This window comes from Triturus cristatus, chromosome 2_1 (assembly GCF_964204655.1).
Source record: "Triturus cristatus chromosome 2_1, aTriCri1.1, whole genome shotgun sequence".
Classification (NCBI taxonomy): domain Eukaryota; kingdom Metazoa; phylum Chordata; class Amphibia; order Caudata; family Salamandridae; genus Triturus; species Triturus cristatus.
Genome location: NC_140581.1, coordinates 878646262 through 878662378, shown reverse-complemented (window position 1 = coordinate 878662378; position 16117 = coordinate 878646262). Strand labels below are relative to the sequence as shown.

General features: G+C 45.9%; 1 protein-coding gene across 1 annotated transcript in view; it reads right to left on the bottom strand.

Moving 5' to 3' along the window:
* Nucleotides 1-16117, bottom strand: part of LOC146866022 (transmembrane channel-like protein 2-B) — a 704484-nt gene that overhangs the window by 174445 nt on the left and 513922 nt on the right. The window contains exon 13 of the mRNA XM_085633032.1: nucleotides 7530-7682. Coding sequence (XP_085489158.1) covers nucleotides 7530-7682 — 153 coding nt within the window. The remainder of the gene's footprint in view (nucleotides 1-7529; nucleotides 7683-16117) is intronic.

Here is a 16117-nt window from a genome sequence, read left to right as displayed (position 1 = left end):
GGGCAGGGACAATCTGGAGTAGGTGGTCAGATGCGAGTGGGGGGGTGGGAGGGATCTACTAGTAAGAGAGAAAACTTCTGGATGGAAACCACAAAGGAACGCCTGACTGTTTGCCTCACTTAAAATTTCACAATGCAACATGATACATTTCGAATGTATGGACAAAACGTAAATAGCCTAGTATCTGTACTCCTCAAGCGTGAATCCTGTAATACTACTCCCGAACCAAAGAACAAAAACAGAAAAATGTATCACAACTGGTTACTTTTTTGTTTTAAGGGTCACTGCTTTTTATTTGGCCCCAAAACATTGGTTAAATTTGATCCGAGTTGCAAAACTCTTTGGGACTGGGCAGTAGATTAAGATCTCCTGTGGGATATGCATAAACGTGTAAATACTCTTGTTGGGTATGGTAAGATCCTTGCAAAAGGTGGATGTGAGAGGTGTCTGCAGTACTGAAAGTGTGGAAGCTATTTTGCTTGCATTGCATTACTGAAAGAATGAAGGTTATTTGGCTTGAGTTGAGGAATATTTTAGAAGACATAGTTTAAATAAGGATGCGAAATATCTTGTTCAGGCGAAATATGAGTCTCTTGCGGCTTAACAGGAAACACTGACGTGGAAGCGTGAGCGTGGACTTGGACCAAAGTATTCATGGTGCGATGTTCTAGGGAGCCTTTTTAACGCTCACTCATACCCGGATCCCTCTTTGGCCTGAAGATGGAGGGACTGTGGTGCCGCCACGTCAGCAGCCAAACCCGAGCAAACTCCGGAGGGGTGTAGCCCCTGTTTTAACTACTAACACTACACCTAGGTTCGCCTATGAACCCTCCAAACAGACTATGCTTTGCAATTAGTCTTCTAGTATACCAAGTACATAAAGACAACTCGAAATGGACGTAATTTGGTTGTGATAAATCGAATGGACTGTTGTTACTTCACACACTGCAATTCAGCTGAAATTCTGCGAGAGACTTTGAAAGACGCCACGTTAGTTAAGGGAATCCATGGCAACCCTGCGTGGGAGATGTTTTTTTTAAAGGAGGGGGTGCTATTTTTCGCATTAAAGTATCTGTTCATATTTACCAGGGCGCGAACAACAGGATGAAATGCGGCGCCTCGGTAATAGCGTTAGTGAACATCTGGGAGTTGTAGAGGTGCTTTGCTGTGGGGGTCATCTTCCTCCTTCTTAACCATAGCTGCCAAGGTTTCAGAGCGCTATGTTTGACACTGTCATAATTTCAGAGTAATTATGAGTGACATTACAACGACTATGAGTGACACTTTCTCGGGAGCATAATCTAGCAATGAAGACAAGGAAAACAATTAAATATCAGAAATCACCCCCATTTGAGCAACAAGAAACTCTAAGAAGATCTTAAAACTTCTGTAAAGCACCAGAAACGGAAGGGCACCAACCAGGCACAGACTGTGTGACTGCAGTTGTCAGTATCAGAGGGCAGGCAGGCACAGCAGCTGCTAAGAAGCTGCTCTCATTGATCTGGTCATTGAGGACCTGCGCTAGCCTCAAAAAGCAAAGTTGATAGCATTGCAAGAGCAACTAGGCGGTTATACCAACACTTAGACTCAGGCATGATTTGTTGCCAATGCAATAAGTTAAAAAAGAATGCTGGGAAGCGCCAGCGCAAAACCCGGAGGTGGTTTGCTCTAAACATGCGATAGTGCAAATAATACATGAATAAATACAAATTGCACTATCACAAATGTGTAAAGCGAAGTATTAAAAACAGTTGGACATTATATTAAACGGATTTTGCACATATTCATAGAAAGAATGTTTTGATTTATGACACGTCGTGGTCATCTAAGTATTGAGCTCTTTTCAAAAGAGAAAACAATTCCTTATTTTGGAAATGTAGATTTCTTTAAAGATCGGTTATGTAAATCTGTCACTGCAAATGGACTAGCTGCTACCTTGATTATTTTAATATATAGATGCAGTATATAATGCAAACAATTCCCGTGGATGGTGCAACAGTAATTATGCTTGTGTGGTGAAGAACTTCGTTCCAGTGTTGCCAGGAGAAAGCAACAATTCCAGGGGCAGGGGCACAGGCTGAGGAAGGAAAAACATTTGTGTTGCAGTAAGAAAAGCAATTAACAAATTACCCTGCCTCAACCAGCCTACGCCCACTCCCTGCCACTCCATCCCTGGCAATCAATTATTAGCATGGTGCAGGTCAAAAGTTTGGCCTCCAGGCAGCTCTGTCCCCGCCAGGCCTGGCCGACTCGAGCCTCCCATAACAGAATGCGATAGTCCCCAAACATGGATCTCTTCTCAGCTGCATTTATTAAATAAAATAGTCAACAGAACAGTATGACTCAGCTGACTTGACCTGCCGCAGTCGACTTCAGCACCGGGCATTTATTTTCAGGGCAGTCCTCAGGAGACTGAGGCACACACAGGTCACAGCCAGGCCTGCCTGTATTATTTCAAAACCACTAGACTAGTTTAAGCTTTACTTTCAACTTTAACTAATCCTAAATTAATTCAATTTTAACGAGCCGAGTGAGCCCTTACCGGCGATCACACCAGCCGCACGGCGCAGCCAGCCTGGCACAGAGCTCTGCTGAAGTGAGGCAGGCGTTCGGGTCTGAGCTGCAAGAAAGTGATGTTCAATGGTTGGACTGGCAGTGGGCACCACAGTGGACAGCGGCTCACTAACCCACACATGACTTAGTGCCCTGTTGGACTGTAACCAAAACATGAATATCAAAATAATCATTAGGGTAACAACCCGCACTCCACTTCTTTGCAGTGAACGGCGATTTCGATAAAGAGCCCGCTGATAGCTGCAGTCCACACGATCTAACGCTCCCAGCGGCATCTCCCCAACCCTCAGGGTATGATTGATTCTGAGTGTGAAATGAAAGAATCAGATCTTGCTGAAAATTCAGAAGGATGACGAGGCAGCGCAGCCCTGCCTGCAGATTTTACTGAAATAATGGAGGATCCGATCTTCCAGTGCGTGCGTGCGACAAGATAACACTACTAAAGTCAGTGGCAGGCTGCCTGACCAAAAAAGTAGTGTGTACTGTACTTACTTGTGAACTAATGTAGTCTCACAGCAGAGGCGCAACTAGAGCCAAATTTCGGGGCGGGGGGCTGAGCAAAAATTTCCGGGGGGGGGGGGGAGGGGCTGAACTTTAAGCAATTGGCAGAGTGTAGCTGCAGGGGCTCTTAGAAGGGGTGAAACAACAGCGAGGCCTCATTAACATGCAAATGGTCGTTTAAAGACCTGTGAAATGCTCGGGTGCGGCTGCTTTTTGTCCCGGGAAGGTGTCTCGTCCCGGGCTGCCGCACACGACGGGGGGGGGGGGGGAGGCTGAAGCCCTTTAAGTTCAATGGGTGTTGCGCGCCTGTCTCACAGACAATCCAGTCTGGCAGGCACTACTGTCTCTCTGAGCGCCGGGGCCAGGGCGGTGCATGCAGTCTTACCGCAGCGCCCCGATGTCTCTCCTGCCGCGCGGCCTAATGCGGAGTGAGTCAAACCAACTCCGAAGCGAGAGCTACATTACGTGTCTCCTCTTGGATGTGCAGGCTAGACCCATTCTTCGTAAACAGGTAAACTCATTATCGGTAGGCAAAACCGGTTTCCGCCTACTAAATTGGCGAGGGTCGTATTAAGGCAGACATGGTGGCGGGAAGGAACAAGGTTAGTAGTTAAAAGAGATGAAGCTCCTACTACTGGAATGCCACCCCATATCTTGCCCACAGGAGGAAGCTGCGACATCCATGGTCGGAACTGTGCGTGGACGGACATTGGCCGCGGCCAGCTCGCAGGACAAAATAAAAGTGGAACTGGACACGTTGGAGAAAGGGTTGCCCAGTGCGGACCGGGTGCAACTGGAGTCTGCCTGGACGCTCAAAAACTCACAGCGCAGCGGGAAAAAACGCAGAGGCTTGACGACGGCCGGCAGCGGAAAGAGAGCTATGATGCAAGTTAGGCCGTGTGGCTCACGGCTGCGGCTTGCAACACAGAAGCTGTTATGGTTCTCAGTCCGGTTTGCTTCAGGCGGATTGACCTAAAAATCCCCAGGTGAATGCTGCTACTCACAGATCAGCCTGACACGTCAAAAACCAGCCGCTGCCTTAATGATAGAACCTGGCGCGCACGCACAGAAATGCAGGAGAGGAGGGGTGAATGACAAGTGCAGCTCAGTGCCCGCCCATTCACAGAGATGTCGATCCTAAGAGGGCTGCTTTCTCACCGCTGTCACATAGGTAACAGGATCGCTTGCGGTTTCGGGATACAGAGAAAGTGTACAAAGACCTTCATACGCCTAGCCCTAGCAAGCGTGCCACTAACACCCCTGCCCCCGCACTGAAGCCAACTAGAAAACGGGAGGGAGGAGGAGGGACGGGAAGAAAGTAGTCTGTTAAGTAAAGGGGCTGATAGCCATGGAAGGACACAAATGACGACATGGCCGTCATGGGGCGGGACAAACAAGCCACAAACCAATCATAATGCACCATTTATGATGTGAGCCAATCCAAAAGATCTGAGGAGAGTGGGCGGAGCTTAAACAAAGCTTTCCCATCATAGTATATACTGCATGTCTCAACGAGACAGCGCAAGCGCTGCCTAGGCGAGACCTAAAAAGACTGTACTATGCATATGATAAGTTAACTCTTTTAGGTGTGAGGAAAGCTGTCTAGGAGGTGAGGTCTCTCCTCAAGCAGTGAAGATTGGGACAATAAGGATATGCGGAGGGGAAATTCTCTATTCAAAGATAAAAACCTGATGGCAGACCTATCAACCTTAGGATGGTCTTACCCCAAATATTTTGCCTTCATCCCTCCTATTTTTGCTGATCTAGCTTTTGTTGGCCATAGGACTCTGTGCACTTACCACTGCTAACCAGTGCTAAAGTGTGTGTGCTCTCTCCACTAAACATGGTGGAATTGGCTAGTACCTGGCCCATTTATTTTACCTGTAAGTCTCTAGTAAAGTGGTACCCCCTGTACCCAGTGCCTGTAAATTAAATGCTACTAGTGGGCCTGCAGCACTGGTTGTGTCACCCACTCAAGTAGCCTTGTAAAACATGTCTCAGCCTGCCATTGCAGCCTTTGTATGCAGTTTTAAACATTTTGCCAGGCCTAAACCTTCCTTTTTAATACATATAAGTCACCCCTAGGGTAGGCCCTAAATAGCCCTTAAGACAGGGCGCAGTGTATTTAAAATGTTGGACATGTACTTTTAAGTTTTAGATGCCCTAGTAGTGTAAGACCTATAAATTCATTTTTCACTACTGTAAGGCCTACCTCTCCCAGAGGCTAACATTGGGTTCCCTTATTACATTTAATACATAGTAACTTTCAATTGGGAGCAGGTACACAGGTCGAGTGTGGGGTCTAAAAATGTGAAATTAAAATCCTTCTTTAATGGTAGAGCCAAGGTCTCAAAATGCCACTTTTAGAAAGTTGGTATTTTCTTGACCTAACCATTTGGTGCCTGCAGCCTGACCCTGGGTCATGTGACTAGGTGTATCTGGCAGTTGGTGTTTGTATATTGCTCCCAGGAAATTAAAACAAAGGGCTGTGGTTGCTGGCAGGGTGGACCATCTCTGACTTGATGAGAGAGAGGAGCTGCCAGCAATCACACTTGCACATCACAAAGGCTCTGCCTGAGGACACTCACAAATGGTTTGACACTAGTCTTTTGTGACCCCCAGACAGATATAGTGCCAGGGAAGGGAGTCAGAAAATTCCAAACACAGCTGGGGGGGGGGGGGGGTGGAAACCTCCAGAACATCCTCCTACTTCAAAGTGGGCACCATGTATAAATATTGGACCTTCAGACCAAACTCATCAGTGCACATCTGGACCTGTGGGAACTCTGAAGAAGGACTGCTGTGCAGCTTTGCTGCAAGGACTGTCATTCTGCTGTCGTGATCTGTTGCCAGGTTGCCCTCCTGCCTCATTGAGGAGGAGTATACTTGCATCTTGACTGCAGGACCACCAGAGTGACTCCAAGTGCAAGTTGGCTGGCCTCCTGTTCAGAGCCTCAGGGACAGAACAGACTCCAACAACCTTGCACCCAGCACTAAGACTCTGCCAGCTGTGAGCCCTACCCTCCCAAGTGATGGAACCCCAGTCCTGGATCCTGGGAAATGGGTCTGAAGGTGCTCTGCCAGCCCAATTGTGTCCCAGCAAAACCGATACAGCATGGCGCATCATCTTCCAGAACTCCACATTAGATCTGCAGTGTGATGCATCAGCTTATCAAATGTCACATCAGCCTCTTTGGGAACTGCAGCTGAGTGACACATTCTTGACGCAGATCTTTGCACTGCCAGCCCCGCAACTTCTTCGGAACCAGCCGGTGCGTGATGCAGGACTTTGCATCGGAATCCCCCCATCAATGGCATCCTCAACAATGATGCAAGACCTCATGTTGCATCTAAACACCAGGAACTCACATCGCTTTGGATGCTTGATGCATCCTCGATGCAGGATCTTGCACCGCTCCACAACCAGGATTTAAGGTACTTTTGTGCAGCGGGCCTAACTTGGTCCGTGTAGCCTGCCCGCACTCCATCACGGTCGGTCTGAACTTGTGACTTTGTCCCCGTCCAATACGACCAAATAACCACAGTTGGCACTCTGTGTTTTTTGGTACTGCTTCCTCTTAAATGTCATTTTGGCAATAAATTATTTAAAGTTATGGTTAATTTAGGGTTTGCTTGGGATCACCCTGACAAGGATTGTGGTTGCTGCTTGTGTATGGTTTCCCCCCCTGTTAAGTCCTCAACCAGTAACCCAATTTCTTACAGATAAGTACTGCAGTGATGGGTAGCAGCAATACTATTACTGCCGCTGAACACTACTGCAGTGTTTACCAGCAAGTTCTGAATGATGGCAGTTGAGATTTTAAATTTATCAACCTCACCATGATGAAAGTCTCTTTCAGTCCTGACACTGCTCAAACAAAGGTGCACAAAAAGCTGAGCAGAGATTATCTAACTGACCGAATCCAGAAGTGACCATACTATGTAGGCAATTATATGGGCCTTACGTATCCACTGCTAATTAAATGGTACTAGCTTGATGGTTCATATACGTTTGTTATATCAACTCCATCGTTTTCAATTTTTAAATGCTCATTTTTAACCCAGAACAAACATATCATGATGACTTTGATTTTTGATTTCTTTCTCCGCCAGTTTCTAACATGCATGATACTATTGCCTGAATGAGAACTTGGAGGACGGGTTACACCCTCCAAATATGACGAATACCGTGACTTTTAAAAATTGCATTATATCCTATGGCACTTGGAATACGACAGACAGGATATCGTCACATATGCGATGGAGTACTATGTCCACCAGACTCTAAATCAAGCTACCTGTCTTCTTTTGCATTCATTCCAATTCAACCAAGCTATTTTTTTCTAGTAAGAGAGTTTTCATTTACTCATTGCTCTTTTAATTCGGATAGAAACATTGCATTTTTAATAAAATAGTAGAGACTGACGACCTCCACAGAATCAGAAATTACTTACAATGCCTACAGTTGTTTCCCAACAGGGTCCTCTGGGCACATCTGCAGGTGCAATGGGCGGTGGCGTAACAGCGCTTCCATTGAGATATGTCACATTGTAGTAACTAGCAAATAACTCTAAAGTTTTATTTTTCACATGATCCTCTTCCGCAAGCTAAAATTAGAATTAATACTTCATTAGTTTATCGTTGTAAAGGGATGCAGGAAAGGGATACACAATATCATGCAGAGTAATGGAAATTATGAGGGCTATCGGACCGTAGCACACAAATTCCAGCTCAGAGAGATTATATTTACTCTTATAATTGATGGAGTAGGGCATGCAAAATATCCCAATGTTGTTGGCCATCAGCAGCAATAGAAATATTGAAATGCAAATATATTATAAATTTGAAATGCAATCCTAAAACTTATCACATTATAAACATTATAAACAGCAACATAAAAAGAAAAGAAGTGGTACAACACAAAGAAAGGATTATTACAGAAACTGGCCTAAAAGTGAAGGTGAATGCCCTTGCACTTGCCCTTCATCAATACTAAACTCATGTACAAACAAGGGGTGGGAGATAATCTCTGCTCCACCGATAGAGTTTGCAGAGTTTTTGCCACTCCATGTTACGCTTATAATATGGAGTTCCAGCCAAACTCCACCAACTGTCGTGTGGCGGAGTTCTTTCTTGTGTATGGCTCACCAACGGTAAGTTGACGAGTGCGACCGAGAATTGGCATCTGCTAACACCATTTTCATGTGCTGGGATTTTCTCAAGGGGGGAAGTCGCAACCGTTTGGGGTGAGAAAGCCGTTGCTCAATTAGAAAATCTATTTGAGTAGCAGCAAAGAAGCAGCGCCCTCTGGTGTGCCACGTGGTGCAGATCACACTGATTTTGCATTGTGGAACAAGCAACAGATGTTCAAAATCAGCGCGGACAGTACAACATGCCGATTTCCGCTCGTTTGCGGAACTCCACTGAATCTTGCAGTTTTCATGTACCTCCACAGAATTCGGTGTAGTGAAACTGCGAGTTCCGTCCACCACCAAGCACAAAAAAGCCTGATGGTTTTTGAAACTGGTTCAATTGATCTTTACCTTTCTGACAGTGTACTTCCACTTGCAATCACCACTTCATCCGAGTCTACTATTCATGAAAAGCTGAGGACAACAGCCTTTCTATTTCTTCACAGTTCATTTTTACAACCCCAGAGATTCCTTAAAATACCTATTGGGGACATTACAATATTTATTCATCCTGTCCTGAGGTCTTGGGCCGTATTATAGAAAGTGTCTCGGGCCGGGCCGTAACGGGCATGTGCGCCCGCTTTGTGTACTCTAGTGGCACTTTGGTATTACGGAAGGGCACGTAGACATTTGTGTGGCCCCTTCTGTAACACAGATAACACTAGCACACATGTAGCGCCAGCTATCTAAAGAGGGAATTCCTTCATTTGCATGGGGGTGTGGGACCATGCAAATAAGGGAATCTCTTTACATCTGCGCCTGTGCCATATTATGAATGTGGGTGCAAAGGCAAAGAAACTGTCAAGGCTCCACTAAAAGATGGTGTACTATCAGTGCGCCCCCTGATGGCAGCCCTATGGAGGTGGAAAGACAACCACTTGCAGGTGGGTGCAGCCACTCCTTGCACCCGCCTCCAAGGGGATCTATAAATCCCTCTTAAAAGTGCAGGCGGATTACCCCCTGAATAGATCAAACGTACAGCGGTTTTGAAGCAGCTGCGCCTTAATCCACTTGAATGCGCTACCCCCAGGGCAGCATGAGTTCATGGCTGCCCTGAGGACAGCTAATTCTTCACTATAAAACACACTTTTCCTGTTTGTGTACGGCACACCTATTTAAAGTGCTCTGTGGCACAAACAGGAAAAGTGCGCCCTATCTGTAATTTGCCTTTAGAAGCATATATTGAACAAAGCAAAAAAAAACTGTGAGCATTCTCTGCTTCACCTAATTACTAATTTTGCGGTCTCAAGTAAAAATCTGCGTGCGTTCCCCATATGACTTGTTTGTCATAAAAAGTATCTTTCTTAATTATCCGTAATTGTTTGTATAGGGAACATTTACAGATATAAATCATCAGATATAATATTAATGACAACGTGCTTCTTCCTTGGTTAAGCATGCCCACGTGTAGTAAGCCTACCTTATTTATTCCCAGGTGTAATAATTTATATTAACAATCTTAGGGAGCAAATACTGATTCCTGAAAATATTCAGGCTTTAAGAATCAATGTACGAAATAAAGCATTTTTCCTGCCTCAAACAGAATCTGTATTTTCATATAAAATATCAGACCGCCAAATGCAAGTAAATAACTTTTTTTTAATTGAGGGCAACTGCTTGAAACACAAACAGGGTTGTAGATAATAAAAAAAAATTTAAACTCGGATAGCATCCAAACTTGTTTCCCTAACATTATCTGCACTTGTTTCTGGCATATACTACTATATTGAAATAAAAATAAACATCGAGGGATAATATCACTTGTGCTTACATTTCTACAGCTTAACTCGTTACGTGCTCATGACGGAACCATGCCGTCATGAGCCACGGTTGCCGTGTGCTCATGACGGAGTGGTTCCGTCATGCTGCGGCCGTTGGCGGCCGCGCCGCCCACGCGGCGCTAATTCCCCGCCTGTGCGGGCGATTAGCGCCGTGGGCGGAGTCATGACGGAACCACTCCGTCATGAGCACAGCCCAACCGTGGCTCATGACGGAGTGGCTCCGTCATGAGCACCGCGCCACCGCGCTGCCCCCCGCACCCCCCAGCGCTGCGGCGGAATTTCCGCCGCAGCGAAGGGGTTAATAATGGATGAGACAAATGTTCTTTCCTAGTGTCAATGCTCCTAGATAACAAACAGGAATGCCGAGTTACTTACTGCTAATTTTCATTAATCGGAGTCAAATTCTTCCTTGTTACAGTCCTTACAGATGAGTTTATCTCTTGCCATGCATACTATTAACACCAAACTTGACTTCTCCTTCCCAAACGAATTTGGCCCCCATCCAATGGAGTACAAATGTGTCACATCCTGGGAAGGATTTCCTGAAATGAGAAAGCCTAGAAGGAAATCAATTGCACAACAGAGAGCTGAGGGAGGGCACTCAGTACTGTGATGAGGAAGACTTGCACTCAAAGTTATGAAAATTACTGGTAGGTAACTGGGCATTACCTACTTGTCTGTCTTTCTCCCACAGTCCTTACATGCCAGTATGTACCCAAACCAAGAAACTGATTTTGAAAATAAATACACTTCCAGAATAGCAAAAACAAGTGTATTTAATACAATGACCCAAATTCATTACACAGCAGGAGGACCCTCCGAACTCAAACAGCAGAACCAAAATTAGAAGAGAAATCCCTACCCAATTGCAATTGGTAATGGGTCATAAAAGTGTGAGGCAAAGCCCAAGTGGCAGCAAAGAAATTGTAACAAATTGAAGCCCCCTTAAATGCTGCCCCAGAGGCAGGGACACCCCTAGTACACCTCCAAGGGATAGATGCTGGAACCGGCTGGCCAGCCAAATAATAGGAAATAAAAATAGCCAATTAATTCAGCGGGAGAGGGTGGACAATCAATCAATCAATGGCATTTGTATAGCGCGCTACTCACCCGGAGGGTCTCAAGGCGCTGGGGGGGGGGAAGTTACTGCTCGAACAGCCAGGTCTTGAGTTGCTTCCTGAAGGCGAGATGGTCCTGGGTTGTCCGGAGGTGGATGGGGAGGGAGTTCCATGTCTTGGCCGCCAGGTAGGAGAAGGATCTTCCTCCGGCGGTGGCTCTGTGGATGCATGGGACGGCGGCGAGGGCGAGGCTGGCGGAGCGGAGCTGGCGGGTGGGCTGGTGGAAGGTCAGGCGGTTGTTGAGGAGCTTGGGGCCCAGGTCGTGTAGGGCCTTGTGTGTGTGGGTGAGGAGTCTGAACGTGATCCTTTTGTTGACAGGGAGCCAGTGAAGGTCTCTCAGATGTCCGGAGATGTGGCTGTGACGGGGGATGTCCAGGACGAGTCGAGCTGAGGCGTTCTGGATCCGTTGGAGTTTCTTCTGGAGTTTGGTGGTGGTGCCGGCGTAGAGGGCATTCCCGTAGTCAAGCCGGCTGGTGACGAGGGCTTGGGTGACCGTCTTCCTGGTCTTGGTGGGGATCTATCGGAAGATCTTTCGGAGCATGCGCAGGGTGTTGAAGCACGAAGACGAGATGGCGTTGACTTGTCTGGACATCGAGAGGGAGGAGTCCAGGATGAAGCCCAGGTTGCGTGCGTGGTCCGTTGGCTTGGGGGTGGCGCCCAGGGCAGGGGGCCACCAGGAGTCGTCCCAGGCGGAGGGTGATGACCCCAGGACGAGAACCTCCGTCTTGTCTGAGTTCAGTTTCAGGCGGCTGTTCTTCATCCATTCGGCGACGTCTTTCATCCCTTCGTGTAGGCTGGCTCTGGCGGTGTCCGGGTCGTTGGTGAGGGAGAAGATGAGCTGGGTGTTGTCGGCGTAGGTGATGAACTTGAGGTCGTGTTGGCGTGCGATGGCTGCGAGGGGGCTCATGTAGACGTTGAAGAGGGTGGGGCTGAGCGATGACCCCTGTGGAACGCCGCAGATGAGTTCAGTGGCCGCTGACCGGAATGGGGGGAGGCGGACTCTCTGGCTTCTTCCGGCGAGGAATGAGGTGATCCACTCAAGGGCCTTCTCCTGGATTCCAGCGTTGTTCAGGCGTTGTACCAGGGTGCGGTGGCAGACAGTGTCGAATGCTGCGGAGAGGTCCAGGAGGATGAGGGCCGCTGTTTCCCCGTTGTCCAGTAGGGATCTGATGTCGTCTGTGGCTGCGATGAGGGCGGTCTCCGTGCTGTGGTTGGCTCGGAAGCCGGACTGCGAGTGGTCGAGGGAGCCGTTGGTCTCAAGGAAGGCGGCTAGCTGTCTGTTGACGGTCTTCTCGATGACTTTGGCAGGAAACGGGAGGAGCGAGATGTGGCGGAAGTTCTTGAGGTCGGTGGGGTCAGCTGTAGGTTTCTTCAGCAGGGCGCTGATCTCGGCGTGTTTCCAGCAATCCGGGAAGGTGGCGGTGTTGAAGGAGGCGTTGATGATGTCGCGGAGGTGGGATGCGATGATGTAGTCGGCCGAGTTGAAGATGTGGTGTGGACAGGGGTCCGTGGGGGATCCGGAGTGGATGGTGTTCATCGAAAGGCTTGAGATCCCTCTTCGCCAGACCATGGGAGACAAACAAAGCATCAGACATGCGAAACAAAGCAGTGCATTGAAAACACATAGGAAGGGCACAATGGACATCAATTGAATACAAACGCACCTCTTTGTCAGACACAGGAGACAGGCAAAAATATAGGAAAACAATGTCAGAATCCAAATGAAAAGAGGAAGCCACTTTAGGGAGAAAGACCAGACTAGGACACAACACCATCTTGTCCGGAAGAAAACAAAGGAATTGAGGGGAGAACAACAAAACTCCAATATCCCCCAACTGTCTCCCTGAATAAATGGCAACCAGAAACACAACCGTGGCTGAAAGAAACTTGTAATCAGTGGATGTCAAAGGTTCAAACGGTGAGTGAATAATGTGACACGTGACTAATGTGTCACTTAGGAGTTGCACAGCGAATTACGCATCAGTAAACACATATTCCGTGGTTTCTCAAGTTAATCCAATGTTTTCCAAGGTTTCAGTAGATTTTAACATCACGTCAAAGCTTTTCAACATTATTCCATTCATTCTCAAGCACAACGGCGAAAAGAAGCATGCAAGAGCAAAGATTCCGGAAAAGTCATCATCAGCTAGTGCCTGAGCCAAAGAAGCAAAGCCCAAATGATCCTGCACATGCTGCATGATTTCAGCCAAATCTGCGCCCTGAACAAAACAGCCCTTGAGGTCCTCATCACCCACTGTCAAGGAAATATCCACCCTAGGAACCTTAGTAGGGGGTGGCCCCTCAGGGCCTGAAATGCATCCTCTACAGCTGCTGCACTAATGGCCTTGAGATCTGGGGCTACAGCAACCCCAGAGGATGGCCCAGCACCGCAAAATTGTCTCAGAATCCCTCATCCTATGGCTGAAGTAGCAAGAAATAAGAAGATCACAGAACAATGCAGCAAGGTCCAAGAAACTGAACCAGTGAGATAGCGGCAAGAACAGAAACCAGAATGGCACAGGAAAATACTTCCTGATGAAGCCAGCTGGTTGTCTAAGTGATGCTCTGCTCCAATAATGCACTCCCGCCCACACGAAGATAGGCGAAAGCACAGGGACACATATAATATAATAAAGTCAGGGAGACGTCATGCAACAGCTGACAATACATACCAAAATACCTGCATGCATACAAGGGGGAATAAAAAAAAAATCCCTGAGGCCATCACGGGCTGCCACGCAAGCCCTAGACACCCCGTGATCGTGTATGCCCAGCATAAGCAAACGATTTCAAATCAAGAAAAAAGACTACTATAGCTGGCCTTTAACAATAAATACATTAAAAGCACAATACATACTTACCTCTACCCAAGATGGTAATCGGCGGCAGAAAAAAGAAACAGGAAGTCCTTCCCAGGATGTTAGATATTGTACTCCATTGGATGGGGGCCGTATTGGATTAGGAAGGAAAAGTCAAGTTTTGTGTTAATGTTCTGCATGGGATCACAATTACTCACATGTAAGGACTGTGAGAGGAAGATTAATGAGGAGGTAATGTAGTGTTTGAGATAGATGGGTTTGGGATAGATGGACTGAGAATAAAGGAAAACTTGACATGGACTGTTATAAAGGATATCAGTTATGGGATATGCATGAGAACATGTGAGAAGGGCTTGCACCATGAAAGAACTTTAAAGGGAATTCAGATACAATTCTCAGCTCTGACCAGGCATTGACGTAAGAAAATCAAACAAAAACAAAAACATAAGCTGTGAAAAAAACTAGTGTTTTTCCAATCAGTTTTCCCATGTCCGACCACTGACAGTTCCTTCGGCCATATTCAATTGTTCCTTTTATGACACACTATGCCTAATTTGAGTATGTGGACTGTTTCTATCAGGTAGTACTATTAATCCCTTCTATGTTTATTCTATAAGTTTAACAGTAATGCTTTTATTACTTGGACTCAATCTAATACTGACTCCTTAGGATTCCTTTTAATCTCCCCCACTTTTTCCCGACATAGACTCAAATTTCCCACTATCGAAGCAGCATTTTAATAACAGCAACAACATTAGCATATGCTGACGATATTGCTATAGTTACTGCTGACCCCGGAGTAGCAATGCTGATCATAGAGGCCGAAACCAAGAAATTTGGGTTGGTCTCTGGCTATGCATTAAATCAAGGAAAGACACAAATTGTTCTAAATCAAAAAATCTCTTTGGACGATCCTAGGGTGGTGAAGGGAGCGACATACCTGGGTGTTACAATTTTCTCCAATTTAGAGGAAGTTGTGGACTTAAATTTTAAGCCATTACTAAATACGATACAAAAAGATCTACGACGGTTAGATAATCTCCACCTGTCTATTATTGGAAGAGCTAATGCAATTAAAATGGTGTACTTTCCTAAGATATTGTATCTATTCAGGGAAGTTTGCCTAGAAATCTCTAATCAGTGGTTTACAGTAATGGAACGTACCTTTTCTAGATTTGTATGGTCTTATGCTCAACCCCGACGGGCATATAAATATCTTACCCTTGCAAAGGATAGAGGAGGGCTCGCACTCCCCAACTTAAGGAGATACTATTGGTCATGTGTATTATTGTACAGTAAGGAATTATTACAAAGTCCAAATAACATAGAGGAACATACCACTTCAATTTTTCAACTATTGGTGGGGAATTCCTGCTATGGCTATTTTTGGAAATACATACATGACAGTTACCATAAAAAAGTCAAATTTAAGACTCTCTACAGTTGTTTTAAGGCATGGAAGGCTGTCAAAAAAGTACTAGGAATCGGACGATTATCATACTACACCCCAGTATTAAATAACCCAATACTTCCAGCAACTATCTTTAAAGATAACTGCATTAATAAATGGTCTAATTTGGGAATAACACAACTAGGTGATTTTTATACTAACCAGGGTATTAAATCTTTCGAAGTTTTGAAGGGAGAATTTGGCTTAGACTGGCAGGACTTTTTTAAATATCTTCAGATCAGGGCCTTCCTAACTCATAAACTTGGATTAAAAACATTATGGGAAGAATCTACTGTAGTAGAGACAGTTATACATTCTAGTAAACACACGATTGGTGGAGTTTATGAGTTATTGTTGGACAAGCTCCCTGACGATCTAGATAAAATGGCAATAAGGTGGCAAAGTAAACTTGATATATCTAAAGAAGGATTTTTTGGCTCTTACCAATTAGCACAAACACTTCTTATTTCGACTAAACTTCTGGCACAATTTTATAAAACCTGTTTTTTTCTCTACTATACACCTAACAAGATTGCAAAATGGGGAACTGGTACTGGGACTTGCTGTCCAAGATGTAATCTATTTAAAGCAAACTCTATCCATATCTTCGCCTCTTGCCCAGTGCTAATGCCTCTGGTACAAGATATAGAGAGGTTTTTAACCGCTGTTCTTCATAGAAAAG